The sequence below is a fragment of the Gouania willdenowi genome, chromosome 3 (genome assembly GCF_900634775.1).
Source record: "Gouania willdenowi chromosome 3, fGouWil2.1, whole genome shotgun sequence".
Taxonomy (NCBI): Eukaryota; Metazoa; Chordata; class Actinopteri; order Blenniiformes; family Gobiesocidae; genus Gouania; species Gouania willdenowi.
This window is the reverse complement of record NC_041046.1, coordinates 40,531,834-40,558,556: the sequence shown is the minus strand read 5'-3', so window position 1 is coordinate 40,558,556 and position 26,723 is coordinate 40,531,834. Positions and strand designations below refer to the sequence as shown.

Genomic DNA, 26,723 nt, shown 5'->3' with positions numbered 1-26,723 from the left:
AGAATCCGATGAAAACTGAGCTGTGATTTACATCTGAACAAAAAAATGTCTGCCACTAGAAACGGTCACTGCACAATAAATGCAAGACATCCGTGTCAAACTAAAAAAAAAACAAAAACAAAACAAAAAAACCCTGAATCTTCTTCAGTTTGTCTGCACAGCACAAGTAAAACTACAGTAAACAAATTATTATTTTTGATGCAATAAAAAGAAAAGACATTGAAAAGAATAAGGTTTCTTTTAAAGAAGTCATTAAAAGTGTCCACATATAAAGGCCTGGATTCAAAGACGGATCTTTAATTAGGCAGCTTGGCTCATCCAAACAAAACAAAGTGAAAGGAAAGTGGCCAACATGCAAAATTGATGACCGGGCCTCCTTTGTGCTCTGTACATTGTGTATCGCTGCTTATGAAGTCTAATGCAATCATAAATTGCCTCCTCTGGCCAATCAGCGTGCGTGTGTGTGCGCCATGAAAGAGACCCATGTAGAGGACTCTGTTGAGCTTCATTGTTGCTGCTGTCAGCCCTAAAGAAGGCGAAGGGGGGGTGGGGGTGGGGGGGTGAGGGGGTGCATGCTATAAATCTACCCTCCCCTGAGTGAGGAGACCAAAACCTACACAGCCATCCACTCACTAGTTTCCCTCTGAGCTGTTCTACAAGGACTTATTTGAGAGTTTGAAGTCGGGGACCATGATGATCCCCAGTGTGATCGCGCCTCCAGCCTTCTACCCGGGCCTGTACCGCCCCGCGGCTGCGCACACGCTGCCCTCCGCGCTGCACCACACGCTGCCCTCCGCCTTCCACAGCCACTCCAGCTTCCTAGTGGAGGACCTGCTTCGGATAAGCCACCCAGCAGCCTTCATTAGCCGGACTGTCCCGTCAGCGAGTCCCGCCACCACCACAAACACCACCGTCTCCTATGGTGCGCCAGCGGAACGCGCAATGGCCACCACCACCACCGCTTTTACGCGCGACTCCTGCTCACCGAAAACCTCCAAGGACCCGAGTTTTCTCAAGTTTGGAGTGAGCGCCATCCTCGCACCTTCACCAAAGACTGGTGAGTTCAGACTCTACCTCTATTTCTCCTTCTTTTGCTCTGATGTCTGTGCGTAAAACTCACAAACCTGATCCTCCGCAGCGTCCTCGCCCCCTTCACTCCACAGCCTGCACTCCAAGACGTTCCCGGTGCCCTGCTTTGACACAACATTTCACCCCTTCTTCCGGACACCCTATTTCCCAGGTAGGTCTACTTCTGCATGCGCACATACATCTTTTCCTGTGGAATTGTGTTCGAGCTAATTGCATTTAAATGTAAAACACTTTCACACCCTGTCATATATTTGAGCTGAACTAAAGCAGAAAAGAAGAAATCACTGTCTTATTATCGCAGCCTCTGGCCTCTGCCCATGGACCCACCCACCCACCCCCTAATTAACCAATTATCCCAAATCGTCACGGTTTAAATTTGAGGCGGGGTGGTGAGTTCGAGTCCCCTTTTTTGCTTCCCATTGGGGGGCGTTTTTGGCATTTCCCCCGCGTTTTCCCACAGAGCCCCGGGGGGCCGACAATGCCCCTGTGCACCGTGACCAATTTGGTCCGCTCCCACCGGGTGAACCACCCACACACCCCGGAAAAGTGACTTTTACCAGGCGGGCCAAAGGCGTGAACTAGTCATGCACTAATTTCCCTATTAGGCGCTATTGACAGTTTTCAATATTCTCACAAGACCACATAGAGCGGCGTTGTTCATGGTTTGCGCTGCGGCTGCAGGGCACCGACAGCCGGGGGATGTCCATGAACGCAGCGTTACGCACGGAGGTTGGGTGCGTTGCCACTGGCCTGTGCGCTCTAACCGCACCCTTCAACCTGCTGAGATGAAGAATCATCTCTTATAAAGTCTATAAAGTCCGCTCTTTCATTCAGACAAACCATAATGGGAATGGAGTCTTTTCATAGGCTCAGCTGAAAGCTCAAACAAAACAACTCCAGCGCAGTGAAAAGCTTTTCGTGTTCATTTAATGAAAATGATTGGAGGAAGAAAATGCGCCATTGCACCCCCTCCCTCCCCTCCGGGCATCAGTATTCTGGTATGCGGTTGTGTTTAGTTTGAAAGTGTAAATCTCCCTTTGTTGTCATAATATATGGCCTTCGCCGCCTGTCCAGAGTCTTTTCTGCGTTAGTTCATTACTACACAATTACCGTTCACGGTTTATTAACTCCTCTATCCGCCCTCACAGGGTTCCTTAAAGGATATGCTACCTCTTTACCATACCAATGAGATTGGGGACCGGCCAATGTGCTAATTAGGCACCTCGTGCCATTTCACTCCAAACAGGGGCTCATAGCGCACTGCTCCAAAGGGGGAAACTCCCCCCCCCCCCCACCCCACCACCACCATTAAAAGAAATCATTACATCCTTGGGATCTTAAGTGCCAAAGTGTTGATTTGAAGAGGATCATCATGATCATCAGTGAGCTCACAACTTATCCATTCTTTTCTCTTACAGCATCCTCCTCCGTCGTTCCTGTTCCCGGGACCTTTTCTTGGCCCCTGGCCGCCAGAGGGAAGCCCCGCAGAGGGATGCTGAGGAGGGCGGTGTTCTCCGACGTCCAGCGCAAAGCTTTGGAGAAAATGTTCCAGAAGCAGAAATACATCAGCAAACCCGACAGAAAGAAACTGGCCTCCAAACTGGGCCTGAAAGACTCCCAGGTGAGACTTCACATGCTGACCGAGCGTATTCTGTGCGCATAGGCGGAGTTTCAGATTGTTGCAGGTGGCAAAAGAAATAAATCGAATTAAACATAGGCTCTATCGCGTCAAGATTCGCACCAACCACAATGTGTGTAACACATACAATAATGCAAAAAAGATTAGAACCATGACTGATGTGACTACAAAAATTTGCATTAACGCGTCGTTTAATGTTGTAAATTCATGATAAAATCCTGATTTCTGCTTAATTTTTTGCTGCAGTAGCATAAATGAACTGCTGGGTGCAGTGTCGCTTCACCATTTACATTGTGAAGAAGAATTGCGCAACAGAAGAACCAACCTAAAGTCTAAAAAGTTTGGGACCATTTCACTGAAAACGTATACTACACACCTGAGGTAGAACTATCATCTGTGACACACAGGTAGATAGATTGGTAGATAGATAGATAGATAGATAGATAGATAGATAGATAGATAGATAGATAGATAGATAGTTTATTGTCATACATACATACAGACCATAGGCGCATGCAAGAATGAAATTTGTCACTCAAGGCTCGACTTTAGTCTTTAAATAAAAATAAACTAATAGTAATATATTAGAATCGAAGCAGCAGAAAACTATATTATATATATTTAATGAAAACTTTTGACCACCCCACCCTAAATGTTCCATTAGCTCATCACTGTTTGTTTTTCCCCTAAAGGTGAAGATCTGGTTTCAGAACAGGAGGATGAAGTGGAGGAACTCAAAGGAACGGGAGCTGCTTTCATCTGGGGGGTGCAGAGAGCAGACCCTGCCCACCAAAGCCAACCCGCACCCGGACCTCAGTGACGTGGGCAAGAAGTCCTCCGCCGAGGAAGAAGAGGAAGAGGAGGAAAGGCAGTTTGTGAGAGTGGCAGGGTCCAGCATTTCCTCTCCATCTCTGTGCAGTAAACACTCGGACTTCTCAGAGTCAGACGAAGAAGAAATAACAGTATCTTAATTAAATTATATCCAAGAAGACATTCATTCCCCCATCATTTTGTTTTCATGAGACTGTGAGATGATCTGTAAGAAGAAGAAGAAGCAGCTTCTTTTCCTGCAGAAAAAACCCCACAGACGTCAGTGTTCAACAAACCCAGTTCAGGTCGTGTTTGTAGCTTCATGGTCGCCTGCTGCTTGAGACTGGATCTGCTTCTGAGACACAGTTTGCTGTTTTTGCACAGCTTTTGTTCGATTGTACAGTATTTTGTACAAGTTTGTATGGAGATTCTATGCCAAGAATATTGACGTACTTTTACTTTGACACTGAATAGAGTTGTTTATTGAAAGACTAGCTATTTCTGTAATAATTTATAAGAATTTGTTTAATATGTATGTTGTATTATATGTGCTGTATATAAATGTTTATTTCAGGCTTTTTTTTTTTTGTACGAACACCAAATAAATTGTAAACAAATCCAAGTGTGATTGTTCGTGATGGCTCGTAAAGAAAAAACAGAAAAAAAACTGCATTTGGCCAAGTTTCAATCATAAATAATCAATATTTTTTTATTGAATCACAATAACTTAAGACTAGTACAGTGATTTCAGATTTAATTCTCCGAGCCCTGCACAGATCAGTGATAACAAACCGCTCAGATGTAAAGAGACTGTACACAAAATACTTCTTTTCAAGTATACGGTAACAAATCGGCTAGAAAATGTCATCAAAATTGTCGCGAGATAAGTATTTACAAAAGTATGTTACATATAAAAATGTACATATAGCAAAGAAGGCTAAACATTCATCGGGTTTGTGAGTAATAATAGGACACGTCAGTCAAACACTCAGCGGACAGTCTCTTTGTGCTTACGGGAAACAATGGCAGGAGCCTCTTCACGTGACGCAAACACAAGAAAACACGTACGTACGTGTGGTTCAACGCTGCACGAGGATGGAAAAAAAATGTACATTTGAATTTTGGCTTCCTGTTTAAAATCAGAATGACTATTGCATAGGATCGGCAGGAAAAAAACACAATAAGAAGTCATGGTAACTTCACGGTTAAAGTCCTGCCTGCCCCTTCCCAGAAGGGTAACAACTACAAATGTTCCGTTTCCTGAAAATGTTGAACCGTTTGACTTTACTTTATCATTCGACCACAAATACTTTAATACTTCATCTCTGATTAAATATCTAATAACAAAGCAGCATACAATAGTTTCCACTTAATTCGTTCGACATGTTTTGACATTTATGCTCACCACAAATCACATAAAAACGCACTAAAAGTCTAAAGTCTGGAGATGAGGTATCAACCAAAACATCTTAATCTCCTCTTTTCACCTGTGAAATGTTAAAAATTTCAAGCACCAAAGCGTGATTTTTTTTAATTTTTTTTTTTTTTTAATGTCTTATCCTCCCGTGGGTTGAAAATATTTACACCCTTTTTTCCCAGTGACTCCTCCTATACTCACCGCTTTCCAGTCCCACTGCATTGGCTTTTCTATGTGATGAGATGTCAACCAAAGAGGCGTTGACCTTAAGCCCTGTTTTCGTACGAAAAGACAAAAAAAGGAACAGCGAATGCACGAAGGTCGTCACAAAAAAAGGTATAAGGCATCGTTTCAATTCAGTCCAGCACCGAAAGACGTTAATGCTACGACAGCCTGCTGTGCATGGAGATATGTGAAGGTCAGACAAGGTCAAAGACAGCATCTTAAAAGTCCTGGGAGGTGTTTGAGAGAAAGGTTTCACCTCTGCAAAGTGTCAAGGACAAAGTCAGCCATGAATTCATTCAAACGCAAGAATGAAATAAAACTCTTACGGTGTGCTTTGCTCAGATTCAACATGGTAATCTTATTTTTTATTGATGGAGTTTGCATGTTCTCCCTGGGCCGTGCTCAGTTAGTTTTAAAAATTGAAAGTATAACGCAGTGACTGATGGAGGGAATGTGTCTCTGTTTAGCTGCACCTTAAACATGATAAGTGGGTCAAGGGTCATTCCATGTTATTTCAACAAATGGCTCATACACTTAGGTCTAAAAAAATGCAAACATTTCCAAATTGTCCCAATATTCTAATATCTCAGGAACTACATCACATAGGAAACTGAAATTTGATACAGTAATATAGCTCCACCTACTCTCTCAGAATATATAAAAAGATCTGCTATACGTTCTATCTGGTGGACATGCCAGCCCCTCAAACCTGGTTTTCAGTCTGGAACCTGTTTGGGCCTTCAGTAAACAACTTAGCATATGTCTCAGCGCCCTGTAATTTGATCAGCTTTGAGCTATGAACATAGACTGTTCACATCACTAATGATTAGTCACATAAATGCACTGCTTATTGGGTGACAATGTCTTGAAATCTGAAAAAATGCTTTTATTTTTTTTACTATTCATTGGCCTATAATGGTATGTGGGAATGTAAAACTATATACATTTTAAATGTGTTTTAATTTATAGTATAAAGATTACTCTTTCTTGGGATATAAAACAATTTTTCTTGGTGCAATTTATTCATTTTTATTTTGGACCCCAACTTTGGGTTAATTCACCACTCGCGGATATTGAAAATCCTTTGCATGAGGCTATTGTAACTTGCCTATGTGTCTTATAATCATTTATTGTTCATTAGTTTTTCACTAGTAACATAAATATATATTTTTTAAATTATTTATTATGAACACATTTTTCATGGTCTACATCGTCTGATGCAGCATTTAAAATGTAGAACATGAGAAATTTGTTCATAATCAATATTACGTTTATAAACAATAAACAAATTTGTTGAAATGACATGGAACGACCGTATAGAAATATGGTGGCAAACATTTCATCACGCAGTTTAAGAGCTTTTAGGTTAAACTGGTCTTTTAAGGGTTAATTTTTCCCTTCTTTATGTTTTGGTCTGTATTAAGACGTAAAAACAGTGGAGATGGATCATTTTAGAAGATTCTTGACTATCCTGTTTGTGTGTGATTGCAACCCAGACACCTTTGAAATACATGCAAACTCCACATTCAGGGTGAAAAACCATTGCTCCACCAAATAATCTGCAAACAAACCCTGTGTTAATCTAATGACAGTATTATCAATAATTTGAAAATCTGTGAAAAAACCCTTGGATTGTTTCAATTCTCCCCCTGATTTCAGTTTGGCAGCCCAAACGTTGACCTTGGCTCAGCTTAGCTTATCCCATCCTCCTCTCACCAGAGGAAAGTTCAGCCATAGCAGAGCAAAGAGTAGCTGGTGGTTCACTCATTCATTTTAATGTTTGTCTGTACTGCCACCTGCAGGCGACTCCAGTACACTGCAGGAGTATTCTGCTGTGCTTCTGTTACACTGGGATTGTAGAGGACTGGTGTGCTCTTCAAACACAGCTGGTGACGATGGTAAAGACGACGTCTCTGACATTTACAGACTCTGTGCCTTTATTTTGTCAGATGTCGTCATTAAGCTCCTGGTTGTGGAGCTTTGGGCCACGGCGGTGATTTGTAAAAAAAACATTATATATTAAAAAAACAAAACAGCGCAGAAGAGTCAAAACCTTCGTCGTCTGTTTTCTCAAACACTTCTTGGGTTACCTGCACCCAAACTGAGAACGTAAAAACAGTAGTCAGCGGAAGAAAAAAGAGAGAGAGTGACTTATTGACGGCATCATAAGGTGGACTCTAGCGACGAGTCCAGGATGTCGTCCTGGTGGCTGTTGCTGTTGGAGTCGCTGTCGTAGCTCTGAGGGCTGGACGACGTCGCCGCCTCCTTCAGACGCATCAACATGTTCATCTGTCAGCACAGAGATAATGAATCAGATTAACTCACTCATAGCAGAAGAAGAAGAAGAAGAAGAAGAAGAAGGAGGAGGAGGAGGAGAAGAGAAGAGGAAGAAGAAGAGGAAGAAGAAGAAGAGGAAGAAGAAGAAGAGGAAGAAGAGGAAGCAGAGGTAATAGAATGAAGAAAAGCAAGAAGAAGAAGAAGGAAAGACGAAGAAGAAGAAGAAGAAGAAAAGAAGAAGAAGAGGAAGAAGAAAGAAGAGGAGAGGAAGTAAGAAGAAGAGGAAGAAGAAGAAGAGGAAGAAGAAGAAGAAGAAGAAGAGAAGAAAGAAGAAAGAAGAAGAAGAAGAGAAGAAGAGAAAGAAGAAGAAGAAGAAGAAGAAGAAAAGAAGAAGAAGAAGAAGAAACAACTGTGAACTGCGTCTTTAAAGAACGTTCTACAGACACTTGGGCTGTGTTGTAAATATCATTCTAACGTACTACTCATAATATGAGTTTATAGTGTGTTCGTATTATACAGCATGGAAACTGATTGAGTACGCCAGAAATACCCAGATGTATACTATATGAATACATTTAAGTATGCACGATGGGCACACTAGTCATACTCATACTTTTCAAAACAAAGTATCGCTTTTGTTTTTGTTTTTATTTATTTTTTCTTAAATAGGGCTCTTGTTTTGAAGTTAACCAGGAGTTTAGTGAGTAGCACATTGGAGGGTCTATGAAAATCTCAGACCATATCAGCATGAAATGTGTTTCTGTCAGTTTTATGGATCAAATGAACACATGTTGACATTCGACTTGGTCAAAGGTGGAGAATCAACAGAGATATTTAGCCTCAGTGTGATTCGGGTTTTTGTCGTTGTAGGATCCAAATGCATCTTGGGAAACTTGGAATTATATTTATAACTGTGCAAAATTGATCCATAGAAAAAAAAAAAGAATAATTAAATTTTTGTAAAATAAAAAAATATAATTTGAACAACTTGACAGGTGACCCCACTTGGGGTCACGACTCCAAGGTTTAAAAATCCTGCTCTAAAGACACTGCTGCAATTAATAAATACATTTAAATTAAAAAAATATCATTATAATAAGTAATTTTGACTAGACATTTCAGGTGACTGCATTTTATCTCCAGGCAAAAAAAAAAATCCCAAAACTTCACTTGGTTACCCTGTTGTTAAGTATTTAATAGCACCGCTGTGTCACTGATGAGTGGCTGAAAGCTGCATGAACACATGAACCGTGTTGTGTGTGTCCTCACTCACTAGTGGGTCTGCGTCGCTGTCGCTCTGCGGCGGCTCCTTCCTCAGTCCCTCTCTGGGGTTGGAGTATCCATCAAACCCCACGTCCTCCGGGCGCAGCTGCAGCAGTGGGTTCCAGTCGCCAGGAGGGGGCGTTCCCGACCAGGGGTAGGTGTCCACCACCCACGCAGCGGGGTCCTCCCACGCAGCCCTGCGGCCGTACAGCTACGGAGGAAGAAGAAAGAGACAGATGTGATGTGAAGGGTGGAGATGTTTGAAGTACGATTGTAAACGTATTCCCTTTCCTACCTGCAGTCCCTCCCTTATGGCCTCCAGCATGTAGGGGATGATGGAGTAGTTCCAGAGATCTGTGAACCAAACCCTGGATCCTTCCACGTCCATGGGACACGAGAGGAATAGACGCGGCCCTGCAGAACACACACACACATACAGTCAAACCTCTGCCATCCACTTCCTGTCTGCTCTCCGTCTCTAATGCAGCGTCTCCTGACCGATGGTGACGTCTGACGAGCTGTGCGTCTCCAGGAAGCGGTTCAAGTGGTGCCAAACTCGCGGTACCCAGTCGATGATTTTCACCAGCTCGGCGTTGCGCGTCCGGCTCCCGATCTCCATCTCGATGAGTTTCCTCCGCAGGTAGCGAAGAAGGAAGCCCTTCACCGGCTCCATGTGGTTGGCGCACAGCACCCACCTGATGAACGGGCAGCGACGTGTTAGAGAAAAGAGTCAGAAATGAACGATGAGCAGCAGTTTACCTGAAGTTGTGGTGAAGCTGCAGGTTGGGGGCAGAAGACGTGGCTTGGCTCATGGTGCCGATGATGTAAGGCCTGAAAAAAGAGTCAAGAGTCACTTTCTAACAATCCTTGGTGAAATCAGGGATACAATACTTAAAATAAGCAAAATTATCTGGCAACACAACAGAAACAAGTATCAACTCAAATTCTGTTACACAATAACTAACTTATATTTTCACAGGCAAATAATGCACCTTTTACAAAGCTATATAAAAATGTTGCATTTTTGGGTAAGACTTCATTTTATACATAAAGGCTGACATGAATAATGTGTAATAAAGGCTGTCATTAAGTGCCGTTCGTTACCCAAATCTGGCCCTTTAGAACAGTGGTTCTCTAACTTTTTAAACTCACCCTCTTTCTCTTATTTCTGAATCCAAGTACCCCCTTTGTCCAACGACAACATTTTGCTAAGAAATCTATTTAAAAACAACTATAGAGCATAAATGACAGAATGAACGAGTGATAACACACATTTAAAAAAATCTAATTTCTAAATAAGTGGAAATAAACAATATTTAGTGCATTGGTTCCCAACGTTTGTCCTTTTTTTTTTTGGATCCTGACCTTATTTTGATATCAAGAATTTCTGGTGCTGCCAAATATCTTCTTTCTCTCCTAGAATTAGTTTTTGATCATGTTTAAGCTCTTTTTTTTTTTTTTTACTGCATTTTAGTTTAACTAGATTAAATATAAATAGATAAATACAGTTGTTTAAGATTGTGTGGTTTTTATTAAAAAAGAATTTTAAATTTTTTTTTAATCTATTTTATTTTTCTAGAAACGCCAAGGTTGAAAAATACTGATTTAGTGGTTCTTGAATAGATTATTTCTATTTATTTCTGTATTTCTATACCCCCATTTGAGAAACACTACTTTAGACCAGAAATAACATGAGTTATTGTGTAAATTACCAAATAATCCAGTTGTAAATATCTCAAATTCATCAATTTAATGACATTTTTAGAGGCTTGCAGTTTTTCTTTGTTTATATCACATAAATGCAGTCGTTTTTAATTGTAAATTGTGGAAATAACTCTACATTTTTCCACAAATTTTGCAATTTCTTACAAAAAAATTCCACAAAATTCCTCGCAATTAATCAAATCAATAATTTTTTAAGTGAAGTTCTGGCCGGGACTGATGATAAAAACTATGGCACAATTGATGTTAAAATTGCTCTTTTTCCCACCTAAAATCTCTAGCCAATTGGAGATCAAACTGGTCCATATTTGGCCCCTGAACTGAAATGAGTTTGACACCCCTGCCCGAACGCTTTGTTACCCTAACCCAGCCTTGTGTATAAAACCTTAAATAAAGTGTGACCCATTTGTGTTACTATCATGTTAGTTTATGAACATGCGTGAGCGTGAACTGACGAGTGCTGGTAGTTGCAGTTGAAGAGGCCGTTGAAGATTTCCCCCAGAGAGCTGACGTGGTGCAGGTTGTCCAGGATGACCACCAGGGGGCTCTGTTCAGCTGGGACTCTGCTGCACTGCTCAGCCAAACCCGACAGGTACTGGCGCAGCTCCTACACGTGCACACAAACGTCACAGTAGTGCACGGGAATTTTGTTAACCACTGTTGTTGCTTCTTTCATGCAAACATTTTGATTATTATTACTTCTTGTTAATTTTTATATTATCATTCTTTTAAAAAAAAATATTTTATGCTTTTAATTGTAAATTGTTTCGTAAACTTTTACAAATGCACTGCAGTAATCAGTAATGTGATGAATTATATGTAAGATTGGCTGAAGACATAATAAACACAGACAAGGCACAAAATGTAATCACTTCTACGGCTTTTTTTCTTAAAGCGTTAATTCCTTTTAATGTGATATTTATTGCTTAAAGCGTGCAGACTGAGGCCAATTTCATATCGTCATATCCGTGTGTGTCTCCAGGATCTCTGTTGTGAAGTTGCTCACAGCGCACACAGGGGGGCAGACGTCACCTGCTCAGTAGCTGATCCTCTTCCACAGAGTGTTTAAATGCACTTCTTTAATTACAGTTTTCACACTGTCAAAAATTACATCTTTGTTTTGCTGCACCTCAGATGTGATGATTTTCATCTTGGAAATGTTTCTTTTCTTGTTTGACCTCAAGAATGTGGCTTAAAACCAACATTTGTTACACTTGGACTAAGACACAATTTTATGAACTGTTCCTTTAAGACTTTACCTTGCTGGACTTATGGTCCACGTTGAAAGTGACGATGGCGTGCGGGGTCAGAGGTCGACTTTCCAACATCAACAGGTGTCGGGACAGACGGTTGGCGAGGTACGTCTTCCCGGTGCCGCTGGGACCGGACAGAATGACACGCCGGTGCTCCTTCAGTAGAGAGATGTAGCGCTGCAGCATCGCTTTAGGGATCAGCGTGTCAAACACCAGCGAGTCCACACTGTCGCTGCTCACACCTACACAAATTGAAATTGAATTCTGACTCATCAAAAGTAAATTACTGATGTGTCAGCCTCAAAACGTGACATGCAAATTGTGGTATGTATCATACAACGTACACCTCTAACACACACATGTGCTTTGGTACCTTTCAGCTGGATGTTGATGGTGTTGTCTTCCACCAGGTAGCCACAGGGCAGCAGCTCGGGCGTGTGTGCGACGCTGGGGCTGCTGGGACGATGGATCTCTCCTATGTTGTAACCGTGCACGCTGTCTGAGCTCAGACCCAGCTGGGTCACCGGGTCCACGTGTGTCAGGTACTCCTGTTGAAGTGAAGCAACGTTTTAACTGCTACAAAAAAGACTTTTGTAGGAATAAATTTACACCTCACTGAACCAGGGTTACTGTACATTTTAAAATTACAACTCAATCACGATTACGTTGTTTGGTACAATTTAAAATTAAATTAGTATTTTCCCCCTGAAATCAATTTCTCAATTACTAAAGTTCAATTACATTTCATAATCCATAAACTAATCCTTTCTCTTGTGTTAGCGTCTCTTATGATAACTGGTCGGTTCTGACTCATCTCTTAAATCAGCTGTAAAATACACTAAAAAATATTGTCTATCATTTAATTAGTTTTTCATCTCTTGGTTAACTTGTTAGTCTTCCTAATCAATGAAAATATTGCTATTAATATTTTTGATGTGGGCATTTGAGCCTTTTTTCAGTCAGTTTACCAAATTATTTCAACTTTTTTTCAAGTGGTAAAATGATCCTTAAGAGAACTAACAGATAAACTTGATATGAAACACATTTCATTTATGGTTTACTACATCAACCACTTGTGTCAAACTAAAAACCCGGGGGCCAAATCTGGCCCATTAGAAGATCCAATTTGGCCCACAGGAGACCGTATAAATGATAAAGAAAACATTCATCATTGTGTAAATTACAAATACAAATATTCAAGTAAATATTTGCAGGGTTTAGTTTTCCCATGCTTACATTACATGACTGCAGTCGTTTTTAATCTCAAATTGTTGAAAGAACTCTCAATTTCTCCAAAATTCTCCCAATTTTTCCCAAATTAACCCACATAATTTCCTCAAGTTGGTCATTAAATCAAGTGAATTTAAGTTTAACGTCTCTTATTGCTTGGATATTGTTGGTGCCTAACATACTTTATATTGATTTATTTTTGGAAGTGTGAACTAAGGCACAATGTTGTTAAAATTGCTTATTCTCTCTATAATCAGTGGCCCATTCGAGATAAAACTGGTCTGTATTTGGCCCCCAACTGAAATGAGTTTAACACCCCCGACATAAACCATAGAACTATAACACAGTTCCCCAGTTTAGCCTTTACTTAAATTGTAATTTACATTTTTAATAACATTTTCAAGCCAATTACAATGACAACAGCAACATATTTTTTCAGTTATAATTGACCTCAACCCTGCACTGAACCTTGGTCTTCGCTTCACAGTTTGTGTTTACCTTGAAAAGGCGTCGGACCACCCCGTCCAGGACGTCCCACTTGGTTTTACCGCTCACGCCGATGCAACCGATCAGAAAGTGTCGCGTTCGTCCCTCCTGGAATATAAGAAGTGAGTTTATTTTAGGTCAGAAAAGCAGAAGCGTCTGTTTTATTAGCATCGAGCTACGTACCTCTGCTAACTTCCTGTCCTCGTCCAGACTGACCACGATCTTCACATGTCGACCTTCTTTCCTCATTCCCACCTCTCCACTGGTGTCATCCAGCAACATGTCTAAAAAAACCAAGAGGTTTTAGGAACATTTTGGATTCCTCTGGACTGAACATTTCCAAAGCTTTGCAGTAACTAAAGATTGAACGAGGACAAGTGGAGAAAAGGATTCACATCCCATGCTAGCCCCCCCGGCTCACCCAGGCTGGTGGATTCACTGGTGGTGAGGTTGAGGCTGTGCTGAGAGAGACCAGGGCCTGGTGCCGGGGTCTGGCTGTGCGTGTTGGGTGGAGGAGAAGATGAGATGGAGACCTGGGAGCCCGTCCTGCTGCCCTGATTCTCCAGCTTCAGACGGTCGTTCTCTGCCTTTAGCTTCTCGATCTCCAGCTGCAGTAAAAACATGGAGAAGAAAGACAAACATGAGTCAAGTTTGAGAGTCAATACCGTCAAAACCAACAGAACTTTTGATAAAATAAATCTTTCTAAATGGCATCTTTAACTTTTCCTGATTATTTAGTGCAACCGAAAGCAGCACAAATTGGCATTTTGACCCAAAAAGCTGCTAAATGATCTAAAAATCAGGCTGAATGTTTCACTCCAATAGGAAACAATAGGATGTTTACTGACAGTGGGGCCGTGTGACATCATCAATCATGTGATTTCAAGATGGAGGAACACAGGCTCTAAAACTGTGGAGTAATCCCGATTTTAAAAGGTAATAAAATGAATATGGTGCAAAATAATGTGTTTTGTTAGGCACAGATCTACTATTAAGGACATTTAAAAGGTTTTAAGTGAAAACAGTGGAGGATCTCTTTAATTACAATAATCAGTTTAATCATTTTGTATCTACAAACTGTGAATTTAGCATCCCTTTGGACAAAAATGAACCTTGTGGGTGAACCTGTAATGTACTGACATCCTATCCATGGTGTGTCCTGCCTTATGCTTATACTGAACTGGGAATGACTTCATCCGTCGACCTAGTTTTGTGTGGCCCCCCCAAAGTAAATTATTTCAAAATCACACAAAACAACAACACAAATATACAAAATTACTGCAAAAGAAAACATATGAATGTACAGGAAAAATACTCCAAAATACGCAAAACAACCAAAACACACACAAAAAAAGACAAAAATACACAAAACAATAACAAAAATAACAGAAAAAAAGAAGAAATGGGACAGGGAGCTGATAATGGCTAATTTAGCATATCTTTGGTCAAAAAACTACTTTGTGCGTGCGAGCCTGTGATGGACTGACAACCTATCTATGGTGTGTCCTGTCATTTGCTTGCATTGTACTAGGAATGACTCCATCTCCCTGACTGGGATAAACTGGTGTAGAAGATGGCTGGTAGTGTACTGGAGGTGGTTTTGGCTGTAAACACCTGCATGCGGTTCATGGCCTCCCTTAGCTGGTCCAGCTGGTGGGCGGAGCTTAGAGCCTCCAGGCGGATGTCGGTCAGTTTCATCTCCTTCTCCCTCAGCTCACTGCGGAGCTGCATCACCGTCTCCGCCTCACCATCTAAACACTCTGACAATCTACACACACACACACACACACACAGTTGATGAGTCCTTCACACCATGTGATAATGGCTCAGTGAGCTGTGCTTACAGTGAGTTGGAGTGTGTGTTCCTGAGCTGGAGGCCAGAGGCTGGCGTGCCGTTGTGAGGCAGCTTTGGAGACGAAGGCAGGGACGAGTCCGTCATCTCCTCAATGTCAGAGTGGGACGAGGCCGACTTTGGTGACTTCTTCTTGCTGAACGCTTGTTTGAAGGAGCTTCGAAGCTGCAGGTAAAAAAAAAAAACAGAGAGAGATTTAAGAAAATCCTGAGAAAAACAAGAGGAAAGAGACGGGAAGGATGAGTGCACTGGAGGGAGGGGCTAAGAAACAGCTGGGTTAGAGGGCAGAAAGGGGTTATGGGTAAACTGTCTAATGACGGACTCACTTTGCCAGTTTGTAAATTATTTTTGGTTCATGAATTTATTAAAATCTAAACAAACGAGTCCTTTCATCGGAGCAGACACTGCTGGAGTAAATAGACACCGAGTTTTTAGTTATTAGTGGTTCGTCGCTTTTTCCTCATTAATGTGTTTATGGGTGAATGTGACCAATGATGAAATGTGTGCATAAGTAATGGAGAATAAACATAAATATTACCTTATACAAAATGTTCACTAAATATAGTAAAAATGTAGGAAAAATACACAAAAATATAAAAAAAATATGAAATTACAGAAAAATGCACAAAATGAATACTCCAAATTACACCAAAAACACACAACATGAGCTTTAATACACAAAACAACGAAAATATACAGAATGAAAGAAAAATGTACAAAATGACAAAGATATGCAAGATGACAAAAATAAAGAAAAAGATTATTAAAATATGCAAAATCACTCCAAAAATAGACCAAAACACACAAAGCAATGACTAAAATACACCAAACAATAACAAAAATATGCAAAATGCAAATTGGTTGTTCTGCTAAAGTAATTTATTCCTCATGGTTGGTAAACAGAAATAAAACAAAAATACTATTATTTAGTGAATATTTGTCTTTTCCAGTATCTCCAAATTGCTTTATGAAGTCACACAAGCTACAATGACATGATTTTCTCCACAAATGAGCTTCTCGTCCATCATGAGAGCAGTTTTTAGGGGTACAGCAGAAAAAAGACGGTGAGAAGAGACGTCAGGAGAGCAATAGAAGCGCTGAGGTTAGTAGCCTATAGAAGAGGTGCTTCTCTGGGTTCTTTCATTCCACCCGTTCTTACCTCGTACACCTGCCACGCGAAGCGAAGCAAAGGAAGACAGAGAGACAAAACAGCACATGTTCATATGGGGTGTTGTGGGTGAGTCATGGAAGGACACACACTACGGTATTCTAACCCACAACCACCATCAAACACACATGAATGCTGTCTAATGCACAAAGCCCTGATGTGCTGCACACTGTGGTAGCAGCACCTGCATGGAGGAAATACCTGTGGGGTCTAAAAGCACACACACACACACACACACACACACACACACAAACACACATATATATACACGGGTTGTTTATTATCTCTTCAACCTAAAGCAGGAAACTCTACCCGACCTGCTGCTAACTAAACACACACACGCACACACACACACACACAGCTCCACAGTGGAGGACAATGGGACGAGATGAAGGACAAATGGTGCATACATCATCATTTTGGAATTGTCCTCCGGTGCATGAGAAAGTCTTGAAAACAACAGAAGGGAAGGAGTTCATGTGTTCACGTTGCAAATAAAAGACAGAAAAATGTTTCATTGCAAAGATCACCAGAAAAAACCCACAAATAAGCCACACTGGGAATATCTTTCTGCTACTGTAATGGTTCTTAAACATCTTACAGTCCCGTACCCCTTCAGACATTAAACCTGAAACCATGTACATTATTATAAAAAAAACATAATAATGTAATGTCAGATAAAATGTAGCCCTACAGGGAAATTTGTCTCTGAAATGTACCTATCCTGTTAATCCTGTTAATAAATAATATATAATAAAAATAATAATCTGTAATCTTAATTTATTTAATTAGTCTATACTGGTATTTTCTCTCTTCTCCATCACCCTGAATCTGTGAAAAACAACTCATTAAAGCTTTATTGATAATGGTGAGGAACGCTGCAACGTTTGGCTGAATTTGAGAGTCTGAGTCCGTAATCGTTCCCCACACAAACTCTTTTTCTACATTTTGTTTTTTTATGTGTATCAAAGCTGGAAATCACGTTTGGCTCGTACAAAGCAATGTATATTTGTGCTTTTTTGATGAGATTGTTTCTCTGTCGCCACTAGAGGGCAGTCTTACATACATACATACATGTAGGTCAATGGATGGAGGCTCCTGACTGCTGCTCTATTTATTTTCTAGTTTCCAATGTTGTCACACTGATTAAAACTTTCATTCACAAACCACCTATGATCATTTCCGTGCCCCACTTTGGGAACCGAGGATCTAGATTATTCTATAAGGAACTAAATCTATGGACGTTCTTAGAAATATTCACCTGTTCTCCAGCGAACGACGGCTACAGAACAGAAACCCCAAAATGTGACACCAGCAAACACAAAGATGCAGAAAGAAAAAGCTGAAATCAGTGGGTGGCAGGGCTTTCTTACCCAGTTCTTCTTATTCTTCTTCTTGTTCTTTGCGTCAGCGTCCATGTTGGAGCCGATGCTGGAGTGGCTGGTGGCGCTGGCGACGCTGCTGACGCTGTCGGAGGAATGCTGTCTCCTGATGCGCAGGTCAGGCTGTGGGTTGGACTGATGATGACGCTGCTGCTGAGGGCTGCCGTTGCTGCCAGCTGAGAGGACCAGGGACCAGAAGAACACTCTTTACAGCTCTCATACAACCATTTAATAGTAACTGGTCTGCTATTTATCTTTTGGCCGTGGCTATGGATACGTTTAACATACGCAGCGCCCCTCATTGGCCAGTTTAGGTCACGTGATAGTTGTATTTTAGCTCATATTCATTTTTACCTACCCCGCTAACCCTTTTATTTTAGCCCTATCCCTAACCTTAAACGCTAAAATGTTTATTTTTGTCGGATATGTATTTTTAAAGTTGGAATTTGCCGTGTTAAAAATGTTAGAATGAAAAAATGTATATGTCAAAAGTGGGATTTAAACCCACGTTAGCGGAAGGAAGAATTCTTCAGTGCGGCTATGTTTAACGTATCTCTAAACACTTCCTTATCTTTTTTTAATTACATTTCAAGATAAACTGATTCATCCATCATAACCTTAAAATAATTTCTACATTTTTATTTGTTTGCTTTCCAACACATTACTGATTGGGTGACATTGTTTGACTGCTTTGTGATTTAGAATAAAGGAGAAACCAAGGAGAAAAAGCTTTACTATTGCCTCTTACAATAGTAAAAATGTTAAGAAGTTAAATAAAACATTGCTATAAACAATTGTCGATTAGTTTTGCTCCCCAAAAAATGAGGTTTGGGGCAGAATTTTCAATGTAAACAAATAGCGAGCTAGCAAGCTGTAGTTTTTGATTGCCTAACTCAAATGTTGTTTATTTATTGTTTTTACTGCTGATTTTAATGTTCTCATTGACTATGTAAAGTACATTGAAATGCCTTGTGTATGAAATGCACTATAGACGTTGCCTCAAATTGGAGTTAAAAAAACTTTAACTCCAATTTGACAATGGATTATACCACATTTAGTCTAAATAAAACACTGTATGATTAACAAAAAAAAAAACAATTTCCTGATAATATTTGACTCTGCATTCGCCACATTTTTCTCAGCATGATCATTAGGGATGTAACGATTCACTCAACTCCCGATAATATTTGATTCACGATACTGGGTTCACGATACGATTCTCTCACGATTTATTTTACAAAATGGGAGTGTAGACAAATGATGGGAAAAACTAGAAAATACTGTACTATTTTCCATTTATTTTTCATTGTCAAAAGAATCCCTTGATAAACTATTCAAAACAATGCAATTTAAAAATAAATCTTGAATGAAATAAATAAAGGAATAATACAAATGAAGAAGAAGCCTATTAATTTAAATTCTGGTTCTATAGTAAACAATGCAAAACTGCATAATAGTTATTTTTCTTTTTAAAAGTGCAACTGAAAATGTATTTTGTGCCTTAACAATTGAAAAAAAAAAAAAAAACAGTCATTGCACTGTATTTATGCCAGATATTTGTTTGGACCAGCAGAGGGCGCTGGTAACCCAGTGGTCGGTTTGGCATGCAGATATTCTTGCAGTGAAGAAGAGATGCTACGCTAATAGAAAAACGTGACTTTTACAGATATTCACGTAATATTACAAATATTTTTTCGGTGCTAAAGGGGTAATGAATCATTTATGAATATGTTTAAGAGTAGAAGACAGCCAGAAAGAAAGTAGTAGCAGATTCCACCCGCCGCCTACACTACTGGACAGGAGAAGGATAAATAAATAGTGCCCTCTGCTGTTTAAAAAAAGTACGGCGATTAAATTTTCAGAGTATGTGATACCTATGTATCAATTTTTAACTGCCTTAAGATTAAATCGTTACATCCCTAATGATCATCCTAACACATGATATGTCATTGAAAAGCACAAAACATAATATTTTTTTGATGAAACCTAAGAATATACATTTTAATGAAGACTAAAAAAGACAAGAATAAATAAACAAAGTCAGTTAAAACTGCTGTTAAAAGTTAGATGGAAAAAAAACCAAAAAGATAAAAGATGAGTAAGGCAAGGATTTAAAAAATAATTAAAAAAAAGGAGAGGAAACAATTGTTAGAGACATTAAAATGTGCAAATCAAGCAAAAACGAAAGTATCGTTAAAATAACAGAAAATAAAACATGCACAAAAACATAAAATACACACACAAGACTTGTTTATCAGTATTAACTGGAATTCATTTTGAAAATCCTCCTGTTTGGTACAGGTTAGCGTAGCTTACCTGTGCCTGTTCGCTCCCGTTTAGGAGTGAGCTCAGGTGTGTTGATGACTCCGTTGATGGCGGCCTGAGCGACAGCGTTCTGCTTCTTCAGCAGCTCGATGGTCTTCCTCAGCTCGTTCAGCTCAGAATCCTCCAGAAACAAACATCAAACCATGCAGTCATACAAACAGGTAAACATACTGTATGTGACATTAAACACAGTAAGAGCTTTACTCTAACCTTCTGCTCTGCAGTTAATGTGAGACTCTTCAGTCTGATGGTCATATTTCCCAGACTTTGTTCAAACGCTGCCACCAGGTGAGCCTGCAGGGCAGAGATTTTACATCGTTTAACGGCTTGAAATTAAATATTTGTATCAAGTAAAAAAAAAAAAAAAAATCACAATTAAAAAAAGTGCAAAGTGAACACATTATTTACCCCAAGTAAAAAACAACTGTGCGAGCTTTGTGTGCTCAGTATTGCCCCCTAGAGGGCACCAGTGAGGATAAACTGTTGCTTCTTGCGACTGAATATGCAGATAAAAATCCAGGGGGCGTCCATGATGTGTGGGACATAATATTCCATCCAAACAATTATTCATTTGTGCATTTGTTTGTTTACGCTACAAAATAAAAGTGTTTTATTGAGATTCAAGAGTTGTCCACCTGGTCATATAAAAAATTACAATATCACACACACACATATATATTTATTCAATAGTTTATTTTGTTTTAAAATACTTGTTTTAGGAGTCCACGCATTTCTGACTTGCGTCCTGACACAGACCTTCCCCTAAACAAGCCACACTACAGAACTCACTCACACGTGCTGTCCATTATAGGAGAAAAAGCCAAAAGTGGCACATGTGCAACTGTTTGTTAATAAATGTGCCTGTGTGGCATTTTGCATCAGCATTTAATTGTTTTTCTGATCAGACTTTATTTGAATTAAAATTATGGCAATTAACATTGTATATCGCTATTTTGAGAAGAAATATCGAGATATGAGTTTTGGTCCATATCGGCTGGCTACTTTAATTGCTCTTTCTGCTTTGCATATGCAGATTCTAATATGTTAAGGTTTGATTTATTCACAAAACTTTTTCCAGGAAATTTTGTTTGATATCCTGACATGTTTCGACTGACAACTGTCAGTCTTCCTCAGAGGAATCTGCAGATTGCTTTGATGTTTCCTGATGACACTTCATTCACATCTGGGATGAAGGAACATTTTTAGTCTCCCACACCTGGGACTCTCTTCTCCAGAGATCATTGGACAACAGAGAATAAGGATAAGGACAAATCAAAGCAATCAGTAAATGCCTCTGAGGAAGACTGACAGTTAGCAGTCGAAACATGTCAGGAGAGTACATTTCCTGAAAAAAATTGCCTGAATAAATGAAACCATAATATATTATTTTTAAAAAAAAGAAAGCAAAATGAACTTGCTGGAATTCAGATGCAGGTTCTCCTCGGATATATAAAGTTTAAATATATTTTTACACATTTATTAGTTCCTCACAGTGTCGGCCTTTTCTGGAGACGGTTTGATTGAAGACAGCTGGATTTCTGCTCTTTTTTTTAACAAAATGACAGCTAATTAATGACTTTGAAAAACGAGGAAGCTGGAGATGCAATTATAGTAAAAACAGCAGTGGAAGAAGTTGCTTCTTCACCGAGGCTGAACCAAAAAAAAAAAAAGCATGACATCAGCAGTCTACAAGCAGAAATGAAAACAAAGCCGAACCCCAACGATTATGTTGAATCACAGATCCTGGTGAATGATGGTTTGCACTCACAGCTCGACTCAAAGGCAAAACCATTACATCAGCCTCAAAATAAACGACCCATGGAGCCAAATCTGCTCTTTCATTCACGTCTCCACATTCTACAGCGTAGCTGATTTATGTATGTCTCTATAATAGATGAACTGAGGCTAAACAAATGATACCAATTATTAACGAGACACATTTGCAATGGTTTCACGCTACTTTTTTACTTCATGCAATTCATCTTTTAATAGGGGTGGGAACCTCTGGGTACCTCACGATACGATACGCGATACACAGCTCACGGTGATAATTATCCCACAATATGACGATACTGCGATTATCGATATATTGGTCAGAAATTAATCTCCAATAATCTATGACATAACAAGAAAAAAAAAGATTAAGTGAAAAAATACAATAAATTGAAAAAGTGTCCTATGAACAGTGACACTATTTTAGTGCAATATTCCAGTAAACAAAATATTGGTTCAACAAACAGTGACAAAATTTCTGTGAAGACGTACCTGCACACTTTAGTGAAAAAGCAGAAAAGGTTTTGAAAAAAATTAAAAAATTAAAAAAATTACTTAGCGGGAGCGTATCAATAATCGATCGTGTGGAAAAATATTGCGATATATCGCCGTATCGAGATATCGTCACACTCCTATTTTTTAACATCTGTAACCCAAGTCCAACTGCACTGTGCTGAGACTTGTGCTCCGCTCCTCCATATCTCTGATCCACAGAAACACCACCTGCGTGCGTATGTACAGGGTCAGGAAGTAGATTAACGAACGTGGCAGGACTTGTGCAAGGCAGCGAGCTAGATTTCCTGATGGTTCTGCCAAATGTCATATTAAACCTTTCTGAGAACAAAAACCTCCATAGGAACACTGAAAGAGGTCAAACTTTAAGACTTAAAGGGTACCTGGACTGAATTTAACCCGCAAGCTCTATCAAAACATGAAGTATAATACTTATTCAGACATGGGTAACTGGCGGTTTGGGGACCACAAGTAGCCATTGGTCTAATTTTGTGCGGCCCTCAAAAGCAAAAGCACAAAATAACTCCAATAACATACAAACTAACATTGCTAAAAAAATACACAAGACGACGACAAAATGACTCACAAAATGAGTGAAAAACATGCAAAAGGAAGAAGACACAAAACAAAAACACACAATATAAGAGAAAAAAACCCCACAAAATGACGGTAAAACAGAAAAAGCTATAGTTGCATCTACAGCTTCCTCATTTTTCAAAATCATTAAAGCAGAAACCCAGCGCTCTTAAATCAAAATGTCTCCAAAAAAGGTCAGACACTGAGAGGAACTAAGATTCATTTTCCAAAAATGTGTAAAAACACATCTATACTTTATGTATCTTAGGCCACGCCCCCTGTCGCCCGATGGTCCCAGGTGTGGGCGAGTAAATGAAACCTTAACATATTAGAACTTGCATCTGTGGAGCCGAAAGGGCAATGATGTAGTCAGCCAATATTTCATTATACGCCAACAAAGTAAATTATATAAGAGAAAAACACACAAAATGACAATAAAACAGACAAAACAGATTGGTTTGATTCTAAATGATCATAACGTGGTTCTCAGGTCAGAAAATCACGTTTTTGTCTGTAAAGAAAGAAAACACACGACAATAAAATAAATATAACAAAAGTTAGTTTGTGTTTTAAGTTATGAAACCATCCAAACAAGTACTTAAAATAATAAGTAAATAAATAATTAAATAAACGCACATTTTTAGTTTATTAGTAATACATTAAAGACATTTATTTTTGTATAAAGGTACACTTAAATGCAATCATTTCAAATAATTCATACACCAATTTTGGTTAATTTTGGCTCTCATTAGTAAAGCTCATTTGTGCAATTAAAACACTACTTACAGTCAAACATATAATAGCTGCAGGAGTTCACTCCCTAACTTAAATGTGTCTATTCAGCTTTAGGTTTTTCTTTTCATGTGTTTTTTTTTTTTCGGGGATGACTTACATTTGCACTCAACTGTGTCGTCAGTGCAGAAACCTTTTCTTGGGAGGCATCCAGCTCCCGACGCAGCTTGCGGATCTGAAAAGGTTAAAAGCGGTAAGGCGTTCAACAAAAGGGGGCGAGAGATAAAAGCACATAATCCAAAAAAAAAAAAAAAAAACCTCAGATATCGGAGCTGGGATGTGTTGGGCTTAGGATATAGAAGCGTGAGAATGCATAGAACAGCACATACGGGTGTAGACAGGTGTTCAGACAGGGACAAGGGCCTTGTTACAGGCTCATTCACAGTAAAGTAGTTACACATGTAACTAGATACAAGTGTGAAAACACCCCCCCCCCATCCATCTCCACCCCATGTTCCAACAAGTCCAGCACACGGAAAATTAAAGAGGACAGAAGTGGTGAATGCTCACCTCTGACTGAGACTTCTCTTCATTCTGCAGAAGAAAACACACACACACACACACAAACAGCCAAAGAAAACACAGTCAGCAGGAGAATAATGACAAAGCACTTTTTATGCTTTGATTTGAAAAAGGCGACATGCACGGAATCGTCTGCACACGTCCTGGATTTATTGGCATCCACTGAGATGAGCTCTATAAACTGTCAGGGATAATATGTCTAGAAAGCAGAGCTGTCCTCCTGGAGGCATTTAACTGACATGCCTGTGTGTGTGTGTGTGTGTGTGTGTCTGCACTGGCTGTACATTGAACAATCGTAAGAAAACCCGGGTAGACGTGTACGTGTGAAGTGAGTGTGAGCACGCTAACACAACACGCCCAGCTGCTGTTCTACACACAACGCCCGTGTTTACATGTAAACTCCAGCTCAAAAACCACTTTATAAAAAGTGAAAACATAAAACACCTTCGGTTCAAACCATGGATGTATGCAACTATTTTTAGACAATCAAGGTCAAAATGGATGATCTATGTCAGTCTTTCTCAAACTACCCCCTTTCTCTTGTTTCTAAATCCATGTACCCACTTCTGTCCGACTCAAATTCTTACAAAATCCTTCAATTTTTTCTCAAATTACAAGATAATATTTCCCTTATTTAAGAAGAAATTGGTCACAAAATGTAGGAAGTTTAAAGTGAAGATCCTGATGGACTGATATCTGTCACTTATTGCTTGGATATGGTCGGTTTCTTATATATTTTGTATTTTATGTATACATAGAAGTGAAAACTAGGGCACAATCATTTTTGAAATCACTCTGCCGTATTTAGACCCTGGACTAAAATGAGTTTGACACCCCTGATTTACATCATTGTTATAATGATTATTATTTTTTAACTATGAATAAACATAAAACCTCATATTTTAATGATTTAATGTGTTAATTTTCCACTCTCTCTCTCTCTCTGGTACCCCCGTACTACCAGTGTGTACCCCCATTTGATAAACACCGATCTATGTCACATGTCCACCTCGAGGCCCGGGGGCCAAATCCGGCCCTTTGAGCATCCAATTTGGTACGCGGGAGAAAGCAAAAAAAAAGTCAGAGAAACCATGAATCCTTGTGTAAATGACCAACTAATTCAGTCGTAAATATCACCAAATTAATACGCAATTTCAATGAAACACCACAATATTAGCAGGGCTCACACTTTCCCCACACTTATATCACATTGCAGTTATTTTCTTCATGTTAAATTGTTAAAAAGGACTCTCAATTTTTCCCAAATCCTGCAAATTTCAAAATTTCCACAAATTACAAAAAAATGGGTGACAAAATCAAATAAATTGAAAGTCTAGACATGCACAAGGTAGATCCAAAGCACATCCTTGTGTTAGGTAATAAAGATTAAACAGAAAAAAAGCACTACAAAAACGTAAATAAAACAAAAATATATTTTGTGGTTTAATTTATAAAATGCCCAAACAAGTACTTAAAATGTACTTTAAAAATAAATAAATACATAAATGCACATATTTTGTTTATTAGTCATCTAAATTATTGCACAATTTCAATGAAACTCCAACATATTAGCATTTACCCCACGCTTATATCACATTGCAGTTATTTTTATTATCATAAATTGCTGAAAGATCTCTCAATTTTTGTCAAATCCTCTAAATTTCTTCAAATTATTCCACAAAATATACACCAATTACATAAAAATGGATCACAAAATCAAATAAATTGAGAGTGAAAGGCCTGGGACTTATATCTGTCACTTATTGCTTTGATATTATCAGTGTCGTACATATTTAAATAATTTACTTATTTGTGGAAGTGCAAACAAGAGCACAATAATGATGAGATTACTGATTTACACCCCTAAAATCTGCTCCGTATTTGGCCCCTGAACTAAAATGAGTTCGACACCCCCTGATCTATGTGTTAGAAAAATATTAGAAAATCACAAACTAACATTAAATTCATAACAGACCATCAGGAGAGTGATTTTAAAACAGCCATTATTGAGTAACAGAGGCAGTAAGTGCTGTGGTTTTATTAATCACTACTACAACCGGTTTCAACAGCACAGTGTGTGTGTGTGTGTGCACGTGTGTGTGTGACGGTTCACAGTGTGGTGGCATCCCACACACGTTTTCACACCCCGCTGCCAATCACACGTAAACACACAACGGGAATATGATCCAAGACACACAAATAAAGTGAGGACGCAGACAAAACAAAGACAAAATAAAACACATCATAGGAAAGGATCAGACTTATATTTTAGAGTCAAAACAAAAACTGAATTGTTTTTTTTTTACAGATTTGATGTAAATTTTAGTTTTTTTTTTAAGTCAAATATAAAGATTGTGTGGTAAATAATAACTGCTGAAGTGAAAAGTCCTACCGTTTGTTGCCAGGGCG

General features: G+C 39.3%; 2 protein-coding genes across 10 annotated transcripts in view; one reads left to right on the top strand and one right to left on the bottom strand.

The window, feature by feature from the left end:
• Nucleotides 1-634: 634 nt before the first annotated feature.
• Nucleotides 635-3,746, top strand: dbx1a (developing brain homeobox 1a). The gene is made up of 4 exons (XM_028442239.1): nucleotides 635-1,057; nucleotides 1,139-1,240; nucleotides 2,508-2,710; nucleotides 3,421-3,746. Exons 1-4 carry the CDS (start codon nucleotides 691-693, stop codon nucleotides 3,697-3,699), a joined length of 951 nt encoding a protein of 316 aa, XP_028298040.1. The 5' UTR covers nucleotides 635-690; the 3' UTR covers nucleotides 3,700-3,746.
• Nucleotides 3,747-4,220: 474 nt separating this feature from the next.
• Nucleotides 4,221-26,723, bottom strand: part of nav2a (neuron navigator 2a) — a 304,501-nt gene continuing 281,998 nt past the window's right edge. For all 9 annotated transcript variants that reach the window (XM_028473410.1, XM_028473361.1, XM_028473378.1 and 6 more), the window contains 18 exons: nucleotides 24,303-24,326; nucleotides 23,893-23,967; nucleotides 20,349-20,432; nucleotides 20,130-20,259; nucleotides 17,805-17,989; nucleotides 15,256-15,428; nucleotides 15,026-15,179; nucleotides 13,833-14,019; nucleotides 13,595-13,695; nucleotides 13,424-13,519; nucleotides 12,069-12,243; nucleotides 11,702-11,937; nucleotides 10,898-11,049; nucleotides 9,480-9,551; nucleotides 9,219-9,415; nucleotides 9,016-9,134; nucleotides 8,731-8,931; nucleotides 4,221-7,469 (listed from right to left, as the gene is read on the bottom strand). In XM_028473410.1, the coding sequence (XP_028329211.1) occupies nucleotides 7,344-7,469; nucleotides 8,731-8,931; nucleotides 9,016-9,134; nucleotides 9,219-9,415; nucleotides 9,480-9,551; nucleotides 10,898-11,049; nucleotides 11,702-11,937; nucleotides 12,069-12,243; nucleotides 13,424-13,519; nucleotides 13,595-13,695; nucleotides 13,833-14,019; nucleotides 15,026-15,179; nucleotides 15,256-15,428; nucleotides 17,805-17,989; nucleotides 20,130-20,259; nucleotides 20,349-20,432; nucleotides 23,893-23,967; nucleotides 24,303-24,326 (2,487 nt within the window). In that variant the 3' untranslated portion in view covers nucleotides 4,221-7,343. The remainder of the gene's footprint in view (nucleotides 7,470-8,730; nucleotides 8,932-9,015; nucleotides 9,135-9,218; nucleotides 9,416-9,479; nucleotides 9,552-10,897; nucleotides 11,050-11,701; nucleotides 11,938-12,068; nucleotides 12,244-13,423; nucleotides 13,520-13,594; nucleotides 13,696-13,832; nucleotides 14,020-15,025; nucleotides 15,180-15,255; nucleotides 15,429-17,804; nucleotides 17,990-20,129; nucleotides 20,260-20,348; nucleotides 20,433-23,892; nucleotides 23,968-24,302; nucleotides 24,327-26,723) is intronic.

What these genes read in the sequence shown, in the direction of transcription:
- dbx1a (XM_028442239.1), top strand. Translation starts at nt 691, where the DNA reads ATGATGATCCCCAGTGTGATCGCGCCTCCAGCCTTCTACCCGGGCCTG. An exon ending in CGCACCTTCACCAAAGACTG is followed by an intron (nt 1,058 to 1,138) that starts GTGAGTTCAGAC and finishes GATCCTCCGCAG; the next exon opens with CGTCCTCGCCCCCTTCACTC. An exon ending in CCGGACACCCTATTTCCCAG is followed by an intron (nt 1,241 to 2,507) that starts GTAGGTCTACTT and finishes TTTCTCTTACAG; the next exon opens with CATCCTCCTCCGTCGTTCCT.